Source organism: Oncorhynchus masou, chromosome 11, assembly GCF_036934945.1.
Source record: "Oncorhynchus masou masou isolate Uvic2021 chromosome 11, UVic_Omas_1.1, whole genome shotgun sequence".
Lineage (NCBI taxonomy): Eukaryota > Metazoa > Chordata > Actinopteri > Salmoniformes > Salmonidae > Oncorhynchus > Oncorhynchus masou.
The window spans coordinates 31,527,837-31,550,781 of NC_088222.1; the positions used below are offsets into that span (position 1 = coordinate 31,527,837).

Genomic DNA, 22,945 nt, shown 5'->3' on the forward strand with positions numbered 1-22,945 from the left:
ACATTGTATTGGAGGTCCTCAGAACATTTCAAGAACATTTAGACAACTGTATATCTAAGTTTGACCTAATACCACCACAACATTCTCAGCATGCAAAAATGCAGCTCCTTAAAGCATAAGATAACTGATTGGAATACTACACCCCCATTATGTTTCTTTCCAGACTTAATGTCAATTCTCATTTGAAGGTGTCAGAGACACATGGCATTTTCTTTTAATTCATAGGACATTTGAACAGCATTTAATCATTCAATCACAACCATGTTTTTTACACTTCATTCTATATGTTGACCATCTACACCTGTGGGGGTTGAACCTAGAATTTTTGGATCTCATAGCAGGTCTTCAATCCTCTGCACTACCAGGTAAGCTCTCTCAGATCTTTTTTCAGTATATAGCCATGGCAGTATGGACAATCAAGAATTCCATGCTTTTTTTTGTCTTCTTAGACATACAATTGAAGTCAGAAGTTTACATACATTTAGGTTGGAGTCATTAAAACTTGTTTTTCAACCACTACACACATTTCTTGTTAACAAACTATAGTGGAAAGTTGGTTAGGTCATCTACTTTGTGCATGACACAAGTCATTGTTTACAGACAGATTATTTCACTGTATCACAATTTCAGTGGGTCAGAAGTTTACATACACTAAGTTGACTGTGCCTCTAAACAGCTTGGAACATTCCGGAAAATTATGTCATGGTTTTAGAAGCTTCTGATAGGCTAATTGACATCATTTGAGTCAATTGGAGGTGTACCTGTGGATGTATCTCAAGGCCTACCTTCAAACTCAGTGCCTCTTTGCTTGACATCATGGGAAAATCAAAATAAATTAGCCAATACCTCAGAAAATAAATTGTAGACCTCCACAAGTCTGGTTCATCCTTGGCAGCAATTTCCAAAATGCCTGAAGTTACCACGTTCATCTGTACAAACAATGGCACGCAAGTATAAACACCATGGGACCACGCAGCCGTCATACCGCTCAGGAAGGAGTCGCGTTCTGTCTCCTAGAGATGAATATATCTTGGTGTGAAAAGCGCAAATCAATCCCAGAACAACAGCAAAGGACCTTATGAAGATGCTAGAGGAAACAGGTAGAAAGGTATCTACATCTGGGCAGTTTTTGTGTTAAAATAACATTTTCTGCAACCTAACGAATGCTCTGAGGATTTTCACAGAACCAATTTTGGTTTGGGGGAAAATAATATTGGTACATTAGATTTCCAGGTAATGTAATAACACAATAAGAACTTTTAGAGAATGTTCTGTGGTGGTTGTTACAGATGTTGTGCACAACATTTTAGTGAATGTTAGGAGAACATTCAAGGATATTCCATATATTAAAAAATGTATCATTATTTGAATGTTTTTGGGATGTTATCATCCTAATGCTAGATAAAACCCTAACTAGAACTTAATGGGAATCTTATCTAAGGTTCTGAGAATGTCCCCGGTTTGCTGGGTAGTCATCTCTTCCATAGGAGAACAGAGAGAGTGGAGGGGTGACAGCTCTTCCTGACAGAGTGAAACAACGAGAGTGGAAGGGCGAGGTCTCTTCCGGAAAGAGGGAAACAGAGAGGGTGGAGGGACGAGAGCTCTTCGTGACAGAGGGAAACGAAGAGCGGAGGGGTGAGGGCTCTGCTTGACAGAGGGAAACAGAGAAAGTAGACGGGCAAGGGCTCTTCCTAACACAGGGAAATAGAGATGGGGAAATAGACATGAGAAAAGAGTGACATGACAAAACAGCTGTCAAACAAACACATTCTCCCAAGTCAAAAGGTCAAATAGAAAGACCTTACGGTGATGGACAGCGAATGGTAGGGGCTAGCGGAGGCTGGGGTTAGGGGGTAGGGGTAATGATCACAGAAGGTGGTGAGGGTCGAAGGCCAATGAGGGTGTGTGATATGGTAGGGGCGGGGCGGGGTACAGACTAAGAGACAGAGTTGAGTTAGAGGAGCTTGAGGGGTGATGAGGGTGTGCGTGGTTTAGCATTTGAAGCATATACAGTGCATTCGGAAAGTATTCAGACCCCTTGACTTTTTCCACGTTTTGCTACGTTACAAACCTTATTCTAAAATGGATTAAATCGTTTTTAGATATTTTTGATAAATTATGTATAAAAAAAATTGAAATGTCACATTTACATCAGTATTCCGACCCTTTACTCGGTACTTTGTTGAAGCACCTTTGGCAGCGATTACAGCCTCGATTCTTCTTGGGTATGACACTGCAAGCTTGGCACATCTGTATTTGGGGAGTTTCTCACATTCTTCTCTGTATATCCTCTCAAGCCATGTCAGGTTGGATGGTGAGTGTCGCTGCACAGCTATTTTCAGGTTTCTCCAGAGATGTTCGATTGGGCTCAGGTCTGGGCTCTGGCTGGGCCACTCAAGGACATTCAGAGACTTGTCCAGAAGCCACTCCTGCGTTGTCTTCAATGTGTGCTTAGTGTCTTTGTCCTGTTGGAAGGTGAACCTTCACCCCCAATGTGAGGTCCTGAGCGCTCTGGAGCAGGTTTTCATCAAGGATCTCTCTCTACTTTGCTCTGTTCATCTTTGCCTTGATCCTGACTAGTCTCCCAGTCCCTGCTACTGATAAACATCCCCACAGCATGCTGCCACCACCACGCTTCACCACAGGGATGGTGCCAGGTTTCCTCCAGACGCTTGGCATTCAGGCCAAAGAGTTCAATCTTGGTTTCATCAGACCAGAGAATCTTGTTTCTCATGGTCTGAGAGTCCTTTAGGTGCATTTTGGCAAACTCCAAGCGGGCTGTCATGAGCCTTTTACTGAGGAATGGCTTCCGTCTGGCCACTCTACCATAAATGCCTGATTGGTGGAGTGCTGCAGGGAGGGGCAGGCGCCAAGGACCCACTGCAGGGGTCCTGGTTAGATGGGATACAGGGGTAACAGGAAAGAGGGTTCCACAGAGGCCAGAGAGAGAGCTGCCACTCACACATTTCCTAGTCCGTTTCAAGTTTTAATGTCACATGCACATGTACAGTGAAATGCCATTCTTGCTAACTCAAAACCCAACAATGCAATGCAATAATCAATAACAATGTAATACTAGAAATAAGAGGAAATATGAAGAATACAATAAAAATACAATAAGAATACAGTAAGTAAGCATACTATATACAGGGTCAGTTCCAATACCATATTCACAACGTGCAGGGATACTAGAGTGATGAAGGTAGATGTAGATAGGGGTAAGGTGACTAGGCAACAGGATATAGGATCAACAGAGTAGCAGCAGCTTGTGTGTGTGTGTGTGTGTGTGTGTGTGTGTGTGTGTGTGTGTGTGTGTGTGTGTGTGTGTGTGTGTGTGTAGAGTCAGTATAAATGTATGTGCATATTATGTGTGAGTGAGCAGATGTCGGAGTGAGTGTGTGTGTGTGTAGGGCCCTGTGAGTGTGTAGCACCCTGTGAGTGAGCATAGTCAGGTTGGAAAGAGAGACAGAGTATGGTTTGTGTTAGGATAGGAAAGAGAGAGTACGGTTTGGGTTATGGATGGAAAGAGACAGTGAAAAACAATGAAAACTAAAACTTCTATAAACGCAACAGAATTGAGAAATTAAGGAACACCGGAAGACAAAGACAGACATGGTAAAAACCATTTGGACACCCACAAACAGTTATGTGGTAGTACTGTACAAACACACACTTACACAATCACTCACTTACAAACACTCTACATGTGCGTGCATGCTCTCTCTTTCGCTCTATCAAACACAGAAAGAGCGAGAGAGAAAGAGAGAGTGTGTAAACCCAATATCCTCTGTGGCCCCCAGGGGCTTTGAGTTCACAGGCAGTGCAGGAAGAGAGAGACTGCATTATCCACATCAAAGCCCTGAATTATCAGCCATAATCAATGCTTCCCCATTATCCCCAGCCCCCACATCTCCCTCTCTCTCCTCACCCATCCGACGCTCAACCTCACACACACTGGCCCATGCATCTCTAACTCTCAGAGCTACATCAGGCCATGCAGTGGGAAGGGAGGGAGAGAGGATAGAGATGTGGAGAACGAGAGAGAGAGGGATTGGAAGAGGGGAAACTAAGAATGATACCGCTTCAAATCAAAATCTAATCACTATCGTGATCATTTAGACAATAGTGTGCGTGCGTGTAACTGTACGTGGGGGCTTGCTTGTGTGTGTCATCAACTTATTAGGAAGTGATATACGTACAGGTACCAAGAGGCTAGTCTGACAACGCTGTTCTGCTGTTCGCTACATACTTTAGTCTGAGACTGCCATCATTGAAGTCGTTTGTGGTGATGAGGGGTACGAGGGGTGTCGTACAAAACAAAGCCGTAAAGAGATTGGATTGTCTCTAAACAATAAGAGTATCAAAACCAATTATGATTTTTTTTTTTACCCACGTGTGTTCTGGCTCAACGCATCGGTTTCTGGACCAATCAGATGGCCCAAATTTGTTCGCATTCGGTGAAGGGTCTGCGATGTTCTCAGATCCAGACTTGGGCATGGTGTACCGTTTGGCCCTAGCAAGAAGTCTGGTTGGCCAGGCAATCAGGAGGCCATGTAGGTAGGCTAATCAGATAGCAGAGGCCCAGATAATCCCTAACTTTATGAATGAGACAGTATTTTCCTTTAGGAGCCGTAGCTTCCCTACCGACCTCATTCTCCTGAAGAGAGCAGTTGAAGACCTACCAGAGACCAGCACCACGCCTCATCACTAATTCATGAAGCATGCATAAAACAGGCTACGGAAATGGTTCAGTCAAGAAATGTGTCAAAAAAGTTTCTCACGCACTAACAACAGAACTAATAATTTTACTTATTTGACAGTAATACTACTAATAGCACTGCAATATCTAACCACTAAAACACTAGGTACTAGTGTTCCACTACCATTACCAAGCATATATAGATCACAGGGCATGTGTGCATCGTCAGACAGAAAGTCCAGTGAATGGGACAGTGAAATGGTTGACAGTCTGCCTGAGCCAAGCCCTACAGAGATATCATGACCTCATTCACTGAGAGCAGAGCAGAGGGGGTCTGCTCCATACCACTCTGTCACTCTGAGGCACAACTGTAGGCCACTGGCCCCCTCTGCTGCCACAAGAAGGTAACTGCATCAGTGGCACCCTACTGGATAATATAGTAGTTGCCCCGAGGTCATATTATTGGTGTTTCATAGGTAAAAAGAAAATAAAACACATAAAAAATGAAAGACAAGTGACGTTAAATTGTACATTTTAATCACAGTTCCAAAAAGCAGAGGTTAAGGCCTAAATAGAAAAGAACGGGCTGACTTTAAATGTGAGAGCACATTAAAGAGAACTTCAGCAGAAAACAATTGAAAGAAAAACATAGTACTCCATACAGTGTTTATTGTGCTTCTAAAATGACCAGGTCATCCACTATGGTATATTACCCATAGAACCATGCACCAGTCCATGTCCAACCCAGTCATTCATAGTCTCATACACCCACTCCAACCCCCAACCCCAAGCACAGCATTCCATTCAGATAACCCCTCAATCAAAACAAACCCATGCACCTCTGAAGATTTAAACATGAAACCAAATTAATCTAAAACATATCACAGTTATGTACCATTACCTTGCCACAAAAGAATAGCAAAAGACCAGAACAGAGGTTGCCATTTTTATTAAATGTCTGCCAAAGCGAGTTTCACCATAGTCTTTTTAATTAGCGCATAATTAAAACATATTTAGCTAACTTATTTACATGCAAAGTAACCATAACGCCTTTAGAGGAGTTGTCCCCAAGATTAGCAGGGTAGTGCTGGCTCCATGGAGGACAGAGGACTAGATCGCTGCACACTAATAAGCACCAAGCCCCTCTTCCCTGTCCCCTCCCCAGCCCTCGTGGCTGTAGCAAAAGCTTCTACTATAACATATTTGGTCGTTGAGTATTTGGTGTCCCTATCCCAACCAAAGTGAAGCCTCTCGTCTAAGAAACCCCATTTGTTCCAAACCACTCATCCCAAATATAGGGGTGTTGACCCTACCACCACCACCACCCTGGCAGCCCTGAGGAAGAGGGAGACGGCAGCTGCAGGGAGGGGGGGGGGGACGGACGGAGTGTGGGAGGGAGGCGGAACATCAGGGTCTTCTTGTTGTTCATTCCTGTGCGGAGCAGAGAGAAGCAGTCTCTTTAAGGGGTTGTAATGATTTTCTGTTTCAAAACAAACAGCATGGATACAGTCGTTATGGTGTGGATCTCTAATCCATCAGATGTACTTAATTACATCTCTTTTTCTCTTTTTCTCACTCAGTATAAATCTGCCACACAACTCTTTCATTATGCCTTGGAAAGACAAAAAGCTTGATCTTATCCAACCCTCTGATTGATGTTGTTGTTTTGACTAGTGTGCTAATGACAGCTTTGATTCAGACATGACAGCTCTAAGACTAACAGTGGATCTCCAATCCCTGGAAAAGTCGGTAATGTCACCCAACAGTGCATTCGGAAAGTATTCCGACCCTTTTACTTTTTCCACATTTTATTACGTTACGGCCTTATACTAAAAAGGATTAGATATTTTAAAAAGTCCTCTTCAATCTACAAACAGTACCCCTTAATAACAAAGCAAAAACAGGTTTAGATTTTTTGGTGTGCAAATGTATAAAAAAAGAGGAAATATGACATTAACATAAGTATTCAGACTCTTTGCTATGAGACTCGAGGCTGTAATCACTTTCAAAGGTGCTTCAACAAAGTACTGAGTAAAGGGTCTGAATACTTATGTAAATGTCATATTTCCTTCTTTAAAAAAAAAAAACATTTGCACACCAAAAATCTAAACCTGTTTTTGCTTTGTCATTATGGGGTATTGTTTGTAGATTGATGAGGGGAAAAGCAATTTGATCCATTTTGGAATAAGGCTGTAACGTAACAACATTTGGAAATATTCAAGGGATCTGAATACTTTCTGAATGCCCTGTATATCCACTCCAACTCAATCACTACCTCTTGCATGCTTCTCACAAACAAGGACAACTGTCCAATTCAACATACCACCCTGATGTGGAATTTAGTAGAGTTGGGAGAACATCCATTTATTTGACTACTAACAGACAGAGGCAGAAATGAACATGGTCTCTCCATGCCATCAGTGCCTAGCTCTCCAGGACCACAGAGGGAACAGCATCCATCCATCCATCAGCCTCTCATCATCCCTCCTCACACAGCGACCCCTGGCCCAGCTTCTGACAGGGCCAGATAGTAAAAGCCCAGTTAGGAACCCAAGCTCTCTCCCTCCTGGTCCCCATGACAGTACACACAGGGTTAACACTATTTGGCCATGTCAGAATAGACATCACTAATCATATTTCACTTTTAACCACTTACCTTAACTGTTTCCCTAATCTTACCCCTCACTTCAAACTCTAAACTGAGAACAATAACTGATAACTTGTCCATTCTAGCATGGCCAGTCTAGCTTATACTTCTTACCTGCTCTACTCTACCTGTTTGATAATCTCCCCTGTCCGGCTCTCGATGACGATGGTCTTGGCATCCTTGACGGGCAATGTAGATTGGAAGTCATCACTCAGCAGGCCCAGGAGGGGGTACTGGTTACTGTACCTACAAATCAGTTATACACAGTAAGGACTGCATACTGGTTGGTTATGAACTTACTGTACACCAGTACAAAATCCTGTTTTGGGAAACACCACACTAGGCATCCTAAATTACATTAACCCATTTTAGGGGAGCTTCTTCCAAATATTCCCCATAAAATAGGCTCATGGTGTTGAGGGGGGCTGACCTTTTGGTGATAGTGGTTGTAGTGACATTCTTGGCACTGTCGCTCTTCTTCTGCTGCAGCCGCCAGATCTCCTGATGGTTAAAGGTCAGAAATGGGAGGTCAGATATGAATAAGAAGGGAGGAGGCAGTAGGCCTGTGCTGTAAAACAGGTGTTATTGATGTAGCTAAAGGTGTACACGCGTGTCAGATAAACACATTCCTAAGGTGAAATTAAAAGAACCTTCAGAGCCACGTTAACACAAGAACTGTGAGAGAATGTAGTCAGACTGGCCGGACCAAAACCCATAACTTGATTATGGGAACAAATGAGATGAAAGACCCTAAAAGCAAGGTTTTTTTCCTAATCCAAACCTGTTGGGTGAGTTTGGTTCTCTTAAGGGGGTTTAAGTCAGGCAATACATACAAATCTTGTTTGACTTTTTTCTTAGATCTGATCCAAGATCTGTGACTAAAGGCTGAACAGTGACCAGTAACTATGACCCCTGACCTCTTCCTGACGTTTGATGACGATCTCCCGCTGCTCCAGTGTTGTCAGCAGCTGTGTGATGCGGAGCTGCAGGCTCTTGTCACCTGATCTCTCTGTGGTGTACTCCGTGGTGATCCGTGTCAGCTGGGTCTGTACAGACACACAGATAGTCAGAGACACACATAGTATAATACTATATACCCATAGTCAGTATAGCACTATATACCCATAGTCAGTATAGCACTATATACCCATAGTCAGTATAACACTATATACCCATAGTCAGTATAACACTATATACTCATAGTCAGTATAACACTATATACCCATAGTCAGTATAACACTATATACCCATAGTCAGTATAACACTATATACCCATAGTCAGTATAACACTATATACCCATAGTCAGTATAACACTATATACCCATAGTCAGTGTAACACTATGTACCCATAGTCAGTATAACACTATATACCCATAGTCAGTATAACACTATATACCCATAGTCAGTATAACACTATATACCCATAGTCAGTATAACACTATATACCCATAGTCAGTGTAACACTATATACCCATAGTCAGTATAACACTATATACCCATAGTCAGTGTAACACTATATACCCATAGTCAGTATAACACTATATACCCATAGTCAGTATAACACTATATACCCATAGTCAGTGTAACACTATATACCCATAGTCAGTATAACACTATATACCCATAGTCAGTAAGACACTATATACCCATAGTCAGTGTGACACTATATACCCATCGTCAGTATAACACTATATACCCATAGTCAGTGTAACACTATATACCCATAGTCAGTGTAACACTATATACCCATAGTCAGTGTAACACTACATACCCATAGTCAGTATAACACTATATACCCATAGTCAGTATAACACTATATACCCATAGTCAGTGTAACACTATATACCCATAGTCAGTGTAACACTATATACCCATAGTCAGTGTAACACTATATACCCATAGTCAGTGTAACACTATATACCCATAGTCAGTGTAACACTACATACCCATCGTCAGTATAACACTATATACCCATAGTCAGTGTAACACTATATACCCATAGTCAGTGTAACACTATATACCCATAGTCAGTGTAACACTATATACCCATAGTCAGTGTAACACTACATACCCATAGTCAGTATAACACTATATACCCATAGTCAGTGTGACACTATTTACCCATCGTCAGTATACCACTATATACCCATAGTCAGTGTAACACTATATACCCATAGTCAGTGTAACACTATATACCCATAGTCAGTGTAACACTATATACCCATAGTCAGTATAACACTACATACCCATAGTCAGTATAACACTATATACCCATAGTCAGTGGAACACTATATACCCATAGTCAGTAAGACACTATATACCCATAGTCAGTGGAACACTATATACCCATAGTCAGTAAGAGACTATATACCCATAGTCAGTAAGACACTATATACCCATAGTCAGTGTAACACTATATACCCATAGTCAGTAAGACACTATATACCCATAGTCAGTAAGACACTATATACCCATAGTCAGTAAGACACTATATACCCATAGTCAGTGTAACACTATATACCCATAGTCAGTAAGACACTATATACCCATAGTCAGTAAGACACTATATACCCATAGTCAGTAAGACACTATATACCCATAGTCAGTGTAACACTATATACCCATAGTCAGTAAGACACTATATACCCATCGTCAGTGTAACACTATATACCCATAGTCAGTGAGACACTATATACCCATAGTCAGTAAGACACTATATACCCATAGTCAGTGTAACACTATATACCCATAGTCAGTAAGACACTATATACCCATAGTCAGTATAACACTATATAACCATATTTCTGCCCACAAGTACAGTCAGTACTGCTACACTACCTCCAACTGTGCAGAAAAGCCCAACCCTGTATCCATACATTCCTGTAGGCTTCTTACCCTGAGGCTCTGCAGTTCCTTGTCCTTCTCCTGACGCAGAGCAGCTAGCTGCTCCGAGTACTGACGTGACAGCTCCTCTGTCTTAAACTGAATGGTGCTACTGCTGCACTGACCGGCCAGCTGGATGAAAACAGATGCAGAGAGAGACAAGTTAGTTAAGGAAGTTGGTTCTATGAGAATAATTCTACAGTCAGAAACTATAGTTAAGTAATCATGGGCAGGAAGAATTGGTGAGAGTTTATTCTAGCTCTGAAGTGAGGGTTAGAGTCAGAGTCCGAGTAAAGTTAGAGTACCTTCTGTTTGAGCATCTCATTCTCCTTCTCCAGGGCTCGGTAGCTGCCCTCCAGTTCTCTGATGCGGAACTCCCTGCCTGAGTCTGTACTGTTGCTGCTCAGGATCTGAGTCTCCAGGGTCCGCTGGCTGGAGCTGCTCTCCTTCAGAGATATCTATATGGATGGATGGACAGAGTTGCTCACACATATACTGTATACACACATTGCACTAACATACAGTGCAGAGGAGGTGTACACACAGGCAAACCCACACAAGCAACACACAGTGGAAGACACACACAAACAAACTCCCCCAACACACACCTGTAGCTGTCTGTTGTTCTCTCGTACAGCCTCTAGGAGGCGGTCATACTGCTCAGCCTGGTCAGCCTTGAAGCTTAAGTCTCTCTCCAGGGTCTCCTTCTCACTCTCCAGACGCTGGGAGAACAGAGACCAACGTATTTTTGTTGTCGTGAAGATAGTAACATTAGTACTTTCAAAAAAGTTATACTTTAAGGAAAATGGTTTTATACATTTGTACATTTTAATGTTTAGCTCACAGAATTGAATTTAAAAGTAACAGCGTCCCCTGTCAGTCATCTAGCTCAGTGGTTCCAAACCAGGGGTACCTCTGGGGATACGTTGCCTATCCATAGGGGTACTTGAGAAGACCCATGACACCATAGGCTTACTGGTAAAATACCCTGAGGGGGAACTTCAGGGGTACTCCGGGTAGTGCAAAAAACAGTTGGTGGTACAGTAACCGAAGAAGGATGGGAACCACCGATTCTAGTGCATTTATAAATCATTAACAGAGACACACAGTAACACTCTGCAAGACTACCTACATGTATATTTCAATGGGACAGTTTAGAAAAGAGCCATTAGAGGCTACTTTAGGGGCCCACGCCCCAAGTCTTACCCTCAGGTCCTCTGACATGTGGATCAGCTCCTCCCTCAGGCTGCTGAAGGTGGTCAGCAGGAGACGCATTGTCTTGTCAGCTGTCATACGGGTCTGAGAGAGCAGGAGAGAGAGGGGGAGGAGGTCAGAGAAGATATGTGAGAAAAACAAGAATGACAGGAGAGAGTGATTAATAGAGGGAAACACAGCGAGGGTATGTTCTGGGAGAACACTGTTAAACAGCCAATAGAAACAGGTGTTACCTGCAGCAGGTAACGGATCTGCTGTTTGGTCAGTTCAGATGCTCCTTTGGGGATCAAGTTCTCGATGTCCTCTCTCTCCATCTGGACAAATACACACACACACGTTTAGTCTTTCATGTTTCGAATGGTTACCTTCTTCTAAAGAGCACTTTGAGCGCCAAGTGAGAAAATGAAGTTACTAACAAAACCATTGTGCTTTTCCCTACTGCATTCAAAAAGTATTCAGACTCCTTCCCTTTTTACAAATGTTGTTACGTTACAGGCTTATTTGAAATGGATCAAATAAATATTTATCCTCAATCTACACATAACACCGCATAATAGCACATTTAAAATCATTAAAAAAACAGAAATACCTTATTTACATAAGTATTCAGACCCTTTGCTATAAGACTCAAAGTTGACCCCCATCATTCTTAAAAGGGAGAAGTTTAGAACCACCAAGACTCTTAGCGCTAGCCGCCCGGCCAAACTAAGCAATCGGGGGAGAAGGGCCTTGGTCAGCGAGGTGACCAAGAACCCGATGGTCGCTCTGACAGAGCTCCAGAGTTCCTCTGTGGAGATGGGAGAACATTCCAGAAGGACAACCATCTCTACAACACTCCACTAATCAGGCCTTTACAGTAGAGTGGCCAAACGGAAGTCACTCCTCAGTAAAAGGCACGACAGCCCACTTCTAGTTTCCCGAAAGTGCACCTAAAGGGCTCTCAGACCATGAGAAACAAGAATCTCTGGTCTGATGAAACCAAGATGGAACTCTTTGGCCTGAATGCCAAGCGTCACGTCTGGAGGAAATCTGCCACCATCCCTATGGTGGTGGCAGCATCATGCTGTGGGGATGTTTTTCAGCGGCACGGACTGGGAGACTAGTCAGGATCAAGGGAAAGATGAATGCAGCAAAGTACAGAAAGAACCTTGATGAAAAGCCGCTCCAGAGCGCTCAAGACCTCAGACTGAGGCGAAGGTTCACCTTCCAACAGGGCAATGACCCTAAGCACACAGCGAAGACAACGCAGGAGTGGCTTCTGGACAAGTCTCTGAATGTCCTTGCGTGGCCCAGCCAGAGCCTGGACTTGAACCAGATCTAACATCTCTGGAGAGACCTGAAAATAGCTGTGCAGTGACGCTCCCCATCCAACCTGACAGAGCTTGAGAGGATCTGCAGAGAATGGGAAAAACTCCCCAAATACAGGTGTGCCAAGCTTGTAGCGTCATACCCAAGAAGACTCAAGGCTGAAATCGCTGCTAAAGGTGCTTCAACAAAGTACTGAGTTAAGGTTCTAAATACTTATGTAAATGTCATATTTATTTAAAAAAAATTTTTTTTTAGACATTTGCACACCAAAACTCTAAACCTGTTTTTACTTTGTCATTATGGGGTATTGTTTGTAGATTGATGAGAGAATAAGGCTGAATACTTTCAGAATGCACTGTAACTGTTTAAACCGGACGGTACAAGACTTATATGATGTGCTGTGTAAAACCATCATGGTAGCCGCCTCTCCCTCCCTGCTGTACCTTGTAGTCGTTGCTGGGGTCCAGGAGGTGTTTCCTGGGAGAGAGATGGAAAGGTAAACACTGAAGAACATAACAGGTCATGAGGCACGTACACACACACCTGGGGCGGCAGGGTAGCCTAGTGTTTAGAGCGTTGGACTAGTAACCCAAAGGTTGCAAGTTCAAACCCCCGAGCTGACAAGGTACAAATCTGTCGTTCTGCCCCTGAACACGCAGTTAACCCACCGTTCCTAGGCCGTCATTGAAAATAAGAATTTGTTCTTAACTGACTTGCCTGGTTAAATAAAGGAAAAATACAATAAATAAAACGCACGCACACACATAGTCTAATTCTAATCAGACTGGTCTATAAATCATTGCTGTGTCTCTACACAGGTTCACATGGATGCAGGACAGGGAAACAGAGGGGTGTGTTTGCTCAGTGAATCACAGGTACCTTGAGTAAACAGAGTCTAGAGAAAGAGAGAGGTCTGACTGACGGTTGTAATTAAGGGACTCCTTGGGAAACATTGTTGCTGAGCAGATTATCCCCAAAAACATTAGGGAGTTGTGCATTCCACAGCGTTACTGTACATATTATATGGTCTAGAAAGTTTATGTAAAATGTGTTGACTCTGACTACTAGAGCATGTTCTTTAATGGCCCCAGGAGCGTTATATTCCACCAATACTGTAGTCTCTATGGGTTACAGAGTAGCAGTGCCTGCGCCTCAAACCTCATCCAATATTTTATGACCTAACCTGACAAACCTCATACAGTATTTTATGATCTAGCATGACAAATTGAATTAGAGCAAGTGTGACATTCTGAACCAAGTGTGAAACTGAGGTGAGGAGAGCCAGAGCTAACACTGATTATTTAAATACTCAACCAGCACCCAAAACTACCCCTACAGTTTAGAAGCAGATCGAGTTACAGTACTTTCTCCCTTTGGTTTCTGTCTTGCTTCCTTATTGTTTTTCTTAGTATGTTATGTTGTATGATTGGTGCTGGAGGAAAAACAAAGCTATAACAAAGCTATAAGCCATACACATTAATAAGGCTTTATGTTGAAAAACCTAAACTCACCGTCCGCGTATCTTGGCCACGTGTTCTGAGATGCACGTGTGGATGTCACAGTTCTTCCTATAAACCTCCGCCAGCAGCTCTCCAAAGAAACGTGTGTCCATCTTCACCAGTGGTTGTACCTCCCTCACCTTGCACTTCATCTTCACCTGAGACACGTTCTCTACCACCCTCTCCACCACCCTCTCCTCCACACTGTCCTCTTCTACCTCCTGAGGAAAAAGAGAGGGAAAAAGTTCAATCTTACACATCAATCTATCACAAGCAAAAGAGAGAGACGTCTACAATCATTGAATCAATTACCCGAAAGTCGGTTTCCTACAATACAACACATGCAACTGTTCCTTGCCCCAAAAATACAAATTTAATCATATAATTTTCAGGATGGTAAAACGTTTTCAGTGTAAACTTAAATGACTAAAACTAGATATAAATTATGTAGAAAAGATAATAGAACAATATATTATTTAATAGGTACATTTTGGGGATCTACGACGCACCAAAATAAAAACTAGACAGTCAGGGAGAATCTATAATGCAAAAAAATGGCATGGCATGGGGCCGCAATTGATTTTGCTATAATGTTTAAGTCACTCAGATCACATAAGAACACGGCATGAGCCACTGAAAAATGTGTAGAATGGTACATTTTCTCTGTAGAATTGCAGGAAATTAGCTTTGAAAATGCAATTATTCTCTCAGCCCCATGACAAAATGAATAGAATTGCAGGAAACTATCTGCATGTAACGGATGTGAAAAGGCTAGCTTAGTTAGCAGTGCGCGCTAAATAGCGTTTCAATCGGTGACGTCACTTGCTCTGAGACCTTGAAGTAGTAGTTCCCTTTGCTCTGCAAGGGCCGCAGCTTTTGTGGAGCGATGGGTAACGGCGCTTCGAGGGTGACTGTTGTTGATGTGTGCAGAGGGTCCCTGGTTCGCGCCCGGGTATGGGCGAGGGGACGTTTTAAAATTATACTGTTACATTTAAAATGTTCTTTCCACCCCCAAACTATGTAGAATTACATGCTTTAAAACCACAAAATGTTGTCTCTGCGGCCAGTGGGCCTCTAACAGAACTCTGCTACCTGATCCGAGCTCGACGGGCCCCGACGTTATACATCGGGTTAGGACCGGGTATAGCCTGTTTTTCATCAATAACTAAGGTACGGGTAGTGCTCGGGTATCACCAAATTGATCACTAACATTTTGAAGCTGAGCCATTTGCTTAGAGTGACCAAAAGTAGCTTACTGCTCTCTCACGTCTCTTTGGTCGTTGAGCAGAGCCAGAGATACTTTTGAGGAGATGGGAAACTCCATTGGAATCATATTAATAGTACTCAGACGAAGCAGAGTGCAGAGCGAGCTGACCACTCGACGAAGCAGAGTGCAGAGCGAGCTGACCACTCAGACGAAGCAGAGTGCAGAGCGAGCTGACCACTCAGACGAAGCAGAGTGCAGAGCGAGCTGACCACTCAGACGAAGCAGAGTGCAGAGCGAGCTGACCACTCAGACGAAGCAGAGTGCAGAGCGAGCTGACCACTCAGACGAAGCAGAGTGCAGAGCGAGCTGACCGTGCGCAGGGAGCGATCAAGTGAGACAGAGAGGAGCAGTTAACGGATTTACTCAAATTTAGCAGAAGCAATTTGGTTTGAGTAGGGTAGGGCCTGCACGTCACCGGCATGGGTAGGGCTCGGCCTTAAAATTCATGCCTGTGCAGGGCTCTAGCCTCTAAAAAACATTTACGCTAATTTGACAACCGCTGTATCCCTTATAGCCATGACCCTTTTTTGTGCTATAACCCTTTTTTTATGGTTCTTCATAGAACCATTATTGAGAATTGAGAATCTCAAAGGTTCTACAAAGAACATTTTGAGGAAACATACAGGGTTTTTCTTCTGGTAGCGATATTAAAATTCCATAGGTGTTAATTCACAAGTTTAATGAGGTGTGCTAGCTCTGGAACAGCTGGGGGTCCCTGAGGAGGAGAGAATTGAGAACCACTGATTTTGTCAACAGTCCTCAACTGACACAAGGCCTTAAAGGAGTCTTTCAAAAGACCATAACTGACCATAGTCATATTTAACATGTAAAGACAAAACACAACAGATTAAATAAACTGGAATGACTCTCACTCACAGTTGCACAAAAAAGAGCTGTGAGCAAACCACACCGCAAAATATTAGAATGAGCCGCCGCCCCTACATTTTACAGGTCCGTACAGGAAGAACCATCATTCTCTCACAACACTTGCTCAGTTTCCACTTCATCCACTCAGAGATAGGGTTGGTTAAGCGACTGGATCCTGGTGCCTCATAATGGCTGGCTGTCCAATATCAGGACAATCAATAGATAGGGCCCGTCTATTGTAGGCAATAGCTTAATAGCTGCCGCGGACATCCCTCTCTTCAAAGGGGGAGACACTCTAGACCCAAACTGCTACAGACCTATATCTATCCTATCCTGCCTTTCTAAGGTCTTCTAAAGCCAAGTTAACAAACAGATCACCGACCATTAAGAATCCCACCGTACCTTCTCTGCTATGGTTTCCGAGCTGGTCATAGGTGCACCTCAGCCACACTCAAGGTCCTAAATGATATCATAACCGCCATCGATAAGAGACAATATTGTGCAGCTGTATTCATCGACCTGGCCAAGGCTTTTGACTCTGTCAATCACCACATTCTTATCAGCAGACTCAACAGCCTTGGTTTCTCAAATGACTGCCTCGCCTGGTTCACCAACTACTTCTCAGACAGAGTTCAGTGTGTCAAATCGGAGGGCCTGTTGTCCAGACCTCTGGCAGTCTCTATGGGGGTGCCACAGGGTTCAATCCTCGGGTCGACTCTTTTCTCTGTATGCATCAAATCAAATCAAATGTATTTATATAGCCCTTCGTACATCAGCTGATATCTCAAAGTGCTGTACAGAAACCCAGCCTAAAACCCCAAACAGCAAGCAATGCTGGTGTAGAAGCACGGTGGCTAGGAAATGATGATGCTCTTGCTGCTGGTGATTCTCTGATCCACCTCTACGCAGACGACACCATTCAGTATACTTCTGGCCCTTCTTTGGACGCTGTGTTAACTAACCTCCAGACGAGCTTCAATGCCATACAACTCTCCTTCCATGGCCTCCAACTGCTCTTAAATGCAAGCAAAACTAAATGCATGCTCTTCAACCGATCGCTGCCCACACCTACCTACCCGTCCAGCATCACTACTCTGGATGGTTCTGTGGACAACGACAAATACCTAGGTGTCTGGTTAGACAGTAAACTCTCCTTCCAGACTCACATTGAGCATCTCCAATCCAAAATTACATCTAGAATTGGCTTCCTATTTTGCAACAAAGCATTCTTCACTCATGCTGCCAAACATACCCGAGTAAAACTGACTAACCTACCAATCCTTGACTTAGGCGATGTCATTTACAAAATAGCCTCCAACACTATACTCAGCAAATTGGATGCGGTCTATCACAGTGCCATCCGTTTTGTCACCAAAGCCCCATATACTACCCACCACTGCGACCTGTATGCTCTCATTGGCTGGCCCTCGCTTCATATCCGTCGCCAAACCCACTGGCTCCTGGTCATCTATAAGTCTTTGCTAGATAAAGCCCTGCCTTATCTCAGCTCACTGGTCACCATAGAGGCACCCACCCGCAGCACGCGCTCCAGCAGGTATATTTCACTGGTCACCCCCAGTTATTTATTTTATTTTGCTCCTTTGCACCCCAGTATCGCTACTTGCACATCTTCTGCACATCTATCACCCAAGTTTTTAATTTGCCATACTTTAATAATTTCGTCACTATGGTCTATTTATTGCCCCCCCCGCTTATCCTACCTCATTTGCACACACTGTATATAGACTTTCTCTATTGTATTATTGACTGTATGTTTGTTTATTCCATGTGTATCTCTGTGTTGTTGTTTGTATCGCACTGCTTTGCTTTATCTTGGCCAGGTCGCAGTTGTAAATGAGAACTTGTTCTCAATTAGCCTACCTGGTTAAATAAAGGTGAAATAAAAATAAAAAAAATCATCATTTTACGTTGAAAACGTCAGAGAAAAAGAATGGGCTGTAGAAAGAGTCTCAGATATCCCTTGATGTAATATCTTGGCTAATTCACAAGTCTAGAAGTCGGATGTTTATGTTTTTGGCCTGATCTGATCAGAGTTTCAGCCTGGTTTTGCCTGGTTTCACTGCCAGTAGATTGAGAGAAGATAGTGTTCTCTGTCTGATCTCTTCCTCCATATCAAATGTCAAACCATGGTAGGTGTGGTGGAACAGCACAGCAGCCAGTCAGGCCAGATTCCAAAGGGGAGCCTGAGCCAATAGGAAGCTATGGTTTTCAGCAGGTTAGGTTTATGTTCACACGTAAAGCATGCAGACACACTGATATGTTTGAGTGCAAATGAGAATCGGGTAATTACCATTCCCCCTTAGATTTATTTAACCTTTTACTGAAATGTTTTTTTAGGTAGTATCCGTTATCAATGTTCCTAACCCTGACATTTATTCTGAATGCAGGTTGCCAGTGTATAATTATCCCAATGCTTGGAAGTCTTTACTCTGGCAGGATTCCAATAGGAATTATATGTCACTTTGAAAGCCAGCGCAATGTGACTTGAAGGTCTGATGTGGCCTGTAAACCTGTAGGTCCCTAACACCACTGTGTTGTGGTAAAACATGGCAATCAAAGTAAGGCATTATAAAATATGTAACGTATTGTGGTTAAAAGTTTATATATATATATATATATATATATATATATATACACACAGTGCCTTGCGAAAGTATTCGGCCCCCTTGAACTTTGCGACCTTTTGCCACATTTCAGGCTTCAAACATAAAGATATAAAACTGTATTTTTTGTGTGAAGAATCAACAACAAGTGGGACACAATCATGAAGTGGAACGACATTTATTGGATATTTCAAACTTATTTAACAAATCAAAAACTGAAAAATTGGGCGTGCAAAATTATTCAGCCCCCTTAAGTTAATACTTTGTAGCGCCACCTTTTGCTGCGATTACAGCTGTAAGTCGCTTGGGGTATATCTCTATCAGTTTTGCACATCGAGAGACTGAATCTTTTCCCCATTCCTCCTTGCAAAACAGCTCGAGCTCTGTGAGGTTGGATGGAGAGCATTTGTGAACAGCAGTTTTCAGTTCTTTCCACAGATTCTCGATTGGAATCAGGTCTGGACTTTGACTTGGCCATTCTAACACCTGGATATGTTTATTTTTGAACCATTCCATTGTAGATTTTGCTTTATGTTTTGGATCAGTGTCTTGTTGGAAGACAAATCTCCGTCCCAGTTTCAGGTCTTTTGCAGACTCCATCAGGTTTTCTTCCAGAATGGTCCTGTATTTGGCTCCATCCATCTTCCCATCAATTTTAACCATCTTCCCTGTCCCTGCTGAAGAAAAGCAGGCCCAAACCATGATGCTGCCACCACCATGTTTGACAGTGGGGATGGTGTGTTCAGAGTGATGAGCTGTGTTGCTTTTACGCAAAACATAACGTTTTGCATTGTTGCCAAAAAGTTCAATTTTGGTTTCATCTGACCAGAGCACCTTCTTCCACATGTTTGGTGTGTCTCCCAGGTGGCTTGTGACAAACTTTAAACGACACTTTTTATGGATATCTTTAAGAAATGGCTTTCTTCTTGCCACTCTTCCATAAAGGCCAGATTTGTGCAACATACGACTGATTGTTGTCCTATGGACAGAGTCTCCCACCTCAGCTGTAGATCTCTGCAGTTCATCCAGAGTGATCATGGGCCTCTTGGCTGCATCTCTGATCAGTCTTCTCCTTGTATGAGCTGAAAGTTTAGAGGGACGGCCAGGTCTTGGTAGATTTGCAGTGGTCTGATACTCCTTCCATTTCAATATTATCGCTTGCACAGTGCTCCTTGGGATGTTTAAAGCTTGGGAAATCTTTTTGTATCCAAATCTGGCTTTAAACTTCTTCACAACAGTATCTCGGACCTGCCTGGTGTTCCTTGTTCTTCATTCCTTGTTCTCTGCGCTTTTAACGGACCTCTGAGACTATCACAGTGCAGGTGCATTTATACGGAGACTTGATTACACATAGGTGGATTGTATTTATCATCATTAGTCATTTAGGTCAACATTGGATCATTCAGAGATCCTCACTGAACTTCTGGATAGAGTTTGCTGCACTGAAAGTAAAGGGGCTGAATAATTTTGCACGCCCAATTTTTCAGTTTTTGATTTGTTAAAAAAGTTTGAAATATCCAATAAATGTCGTTCCACTTCATGATTGTGTCCCACTTGTTGTTGATTCTTCACAAAAAATACAGTTTTATATCTTTATGTTTGAAGCCTGAAATGTGGCAAAAGGTCGCAAAGTTCAAGGGGGCCGAATACTTTCGCAAGGCACTGTATATATATATATATATTAAACTCAGCAAAAAAAGAAATGTCCTCTCCCTGTCAACTGCGTTTATTTTCAGCAAACTTAACAGGTGTAAATATTGGTATGAACATAAGAATTTAAAAAGTTCCACAGACATGTGACTAACAGAAATGGAATAATGTGTCCCTGAACAAAGGGGGGGTCAAAATCAAAAGTAACAGTCAGTATCTGGTGTGGCCACAAGCTGCATTAAGTACTGCAGTGCATCTCCTCCTCTCACAGTTCTTGCTGTGAGATGTTACCCCACTCTTCCACCAAGGCACCTGCAAGTTCCCGGACATTTCTGGGGGGAATGGCTCTCGCCCTCACCCTCTGATCCAACAGGTCCCAGACGTGCTCAATGGGATTGAGATCCGGGCTCTTTGTTGGTCTTGGCAGAACACTGACATTCCTGTCTTGCAGTTAATCATGCACAGAATGAGCAGTATTGCTGGTGGCATTGTCATGCTGGAGGGTCATGTCAGGATGAGCCTGCAGGACGGGTACCACATGAGGGAGGAGGATGTCTTCCCTGTAATGATCAGCGTTGAGATTGCCTGCAATGACAACAAGCTCAGTCCGATGATGCTGTGACACACCGCCCCAGACCATGACGGACCCTCCACCTCCAAATCGATCCCGCTCCAGAGTACAGGCCTCGGGGATAAAGCTCCTACAACGATAAACGCGGATCCGACCATCACCCCTGGTGAGACAAAACCACAACTCATCAGTGAAGAGTGCTTTTTGCCAGTCCTGTCTGGTCCAGCGACGGTGAGTTTGTGCCCATAGGCGACGTTGTTGCCGGTGATGTCTGGTAAGGACCTGCCTTACAACAGGCCTACAAGCCCTCAGTCCAGCCTCTCTCAGCCTATTGCAAACAGTCTGAGCACTAATGGAATGATTGTGCGTTCCTGGCGTAACTTGGGCAGTTGTTGTTGCCATCCGGTACCTGTCCCACAGGTTTGATGTTCGGATGTACCGATCCTGTGCAGGTGTTGTTACACGAGGTCTGCCACTGTGAGGATGATCAGCTGTCCATCCTGTCTCCCTGTAGCGCTGTCTTAGGCGTCTCACAGGACGGACATAGCAAGTTATTGCCCTGGCCACATCTGCAGTCCTCATGCTTCCTTGCAGCATGCCTAAGGCACGTTCACGCAGGTGAGCAGGGACCCTGGGCACCTTTTTCCTGGTGTTCTCAGAGTCAGTAGAAAGGCATCTTTACTGTCCTAGGTTTTCATAACTGTGACCTTAATTGCCTACCATCTGTAAGCTGTTAGTGTCTTAACAACCGTTCCATAGGTGCATGTTCCTTAATTGTGTATGGTTCATTGAACAAGAAAGGGAAACAGTGTTTAAACTCTTTACAATGAAGATCTGCGATGTTCTTTGGATTTTTACAAATTATCTTTGAAAGACAGGGTCCTGAAAAAGGGACGTTTCTTTTTTTGCTGAGTTTACATATACATACACACAGTTGTGGAAGGCTACCCAAACTGTTTGACCCAAGTTAACAATTTAAAGGTGCCACGACTTCCACCGAGGTCTGTCCCTCTCCTTGTTCGGGCGGCGTTCGGCGGTCACCGGTCTTCTAGACATCGCCGATCCACCTTTCATTTTCCATTTGTTTTGTCTTGTTTTCCCGCACACCTGGTTTGCATTCCTTCATTACTCGTCGTGCATATAACCCTCTGTTTCTCCCCATGTCTGTGTGTGGAATTGCTATATGTAAATGTATGTGTACTCCAGGCTGGTTAGCGCCGGGTTATTGTAACCCGTGTGTGTGTTTAGTTTTCTATGTACCGTGTTTTGTTCGCCTCAAAAAAGGGCTCCGTTTGCTACCCATTTCTGCTCTCCTGCGCCTGACTTCCCTGCAGCCAGTTACACACTCCTTTTCAAAAGGCAATGCTACCAAATACTAATTGAGTGTATGTAAACTTCTGATCTATTAGGAATGTGATGACAGAAATAAAAGCTGAAATAAATAAGTGTCTCTACTATTATTCTGACATTTCACATTCTAAAAATGAAGTGGTGATCCTAACTGACCTAAGACTGGGAATTTTTACGAGGATTTAAATGTCAGTAATTGTGAAAAACTGAGTTTAAATGTATTTGGCTAAGGTGTATGACTTCACCTATATATACACACAGTACCAGTCAAAAGTTTGGACACACCTACTTATTGCAGGGTTTTTCTTTACTTAAAAACGTGTTTTTCTATATTATAGAATAATATTGAAGACATCAAAACTAT

The 22,945-nt window shown here is 43.1% G+C and overlaps 1 protein-coding gene across 3 annotated transcripts in view; it reads right to left on the bottom strand.

Moving 5' to 3' along the window:
- Positions 1-5,219: 5,219 nt before the first annotated feature.
- pof1b (POF1B actin binding protein) overlaps positions 5,220-22,945 on the bottom strand; it is a 37,103-nt gene continuing 19,377 nt past the window's right edge. For 2 of the 3 annotated variants that reach the window (XM_064978219.1, XM_064978218.1), the window contains exons 3-13: positions 14,265-14,473; positions 13,197-13,230; positions 11,679-11,759; positions 11,437-11,529; positions 10,839-10,952; positions 10,536-10,688; positions 10,243-10,362; positions 8,264-8,392; positions 7,777-7,847; positions 7,461-7,592; positions 5,220-6,130 (exon numbers count right to left, since the gene is read on the bottom strand). In XM_064978219.1, coding sequence (XP_064834291.1) covers positions 7,466-7,592; positions 7,777-7,847; positions 8,264-8,392; positions 10,243-10,362; positions 10,536-10,688; positions 10,839-10,952; positions 11,437-11,529; positions 11,679-11,759; positions 13,197-13,230; positions 14,265-14,473 — 1,131 coding nt within the window. In that variant the 3' untranslated portion in view covers positions 5,220-6,130; positions 7,461-7,465. The remainder of the gene's footprint in view (positions 6,131-7,460; positions 7,593-7,776; positions 7,848-8,263; positions 8,393-10,242; positions 10,363-10,535; positions 10,689-10,838; positions 10,953-11,436; positions 11,530-11,678; positions 11,760-13,196; positions 13,231-14,264; positions 14,474-22,945) is intronic. The other variant, XM_064978220.1, reaches the window with a different exon arrangement.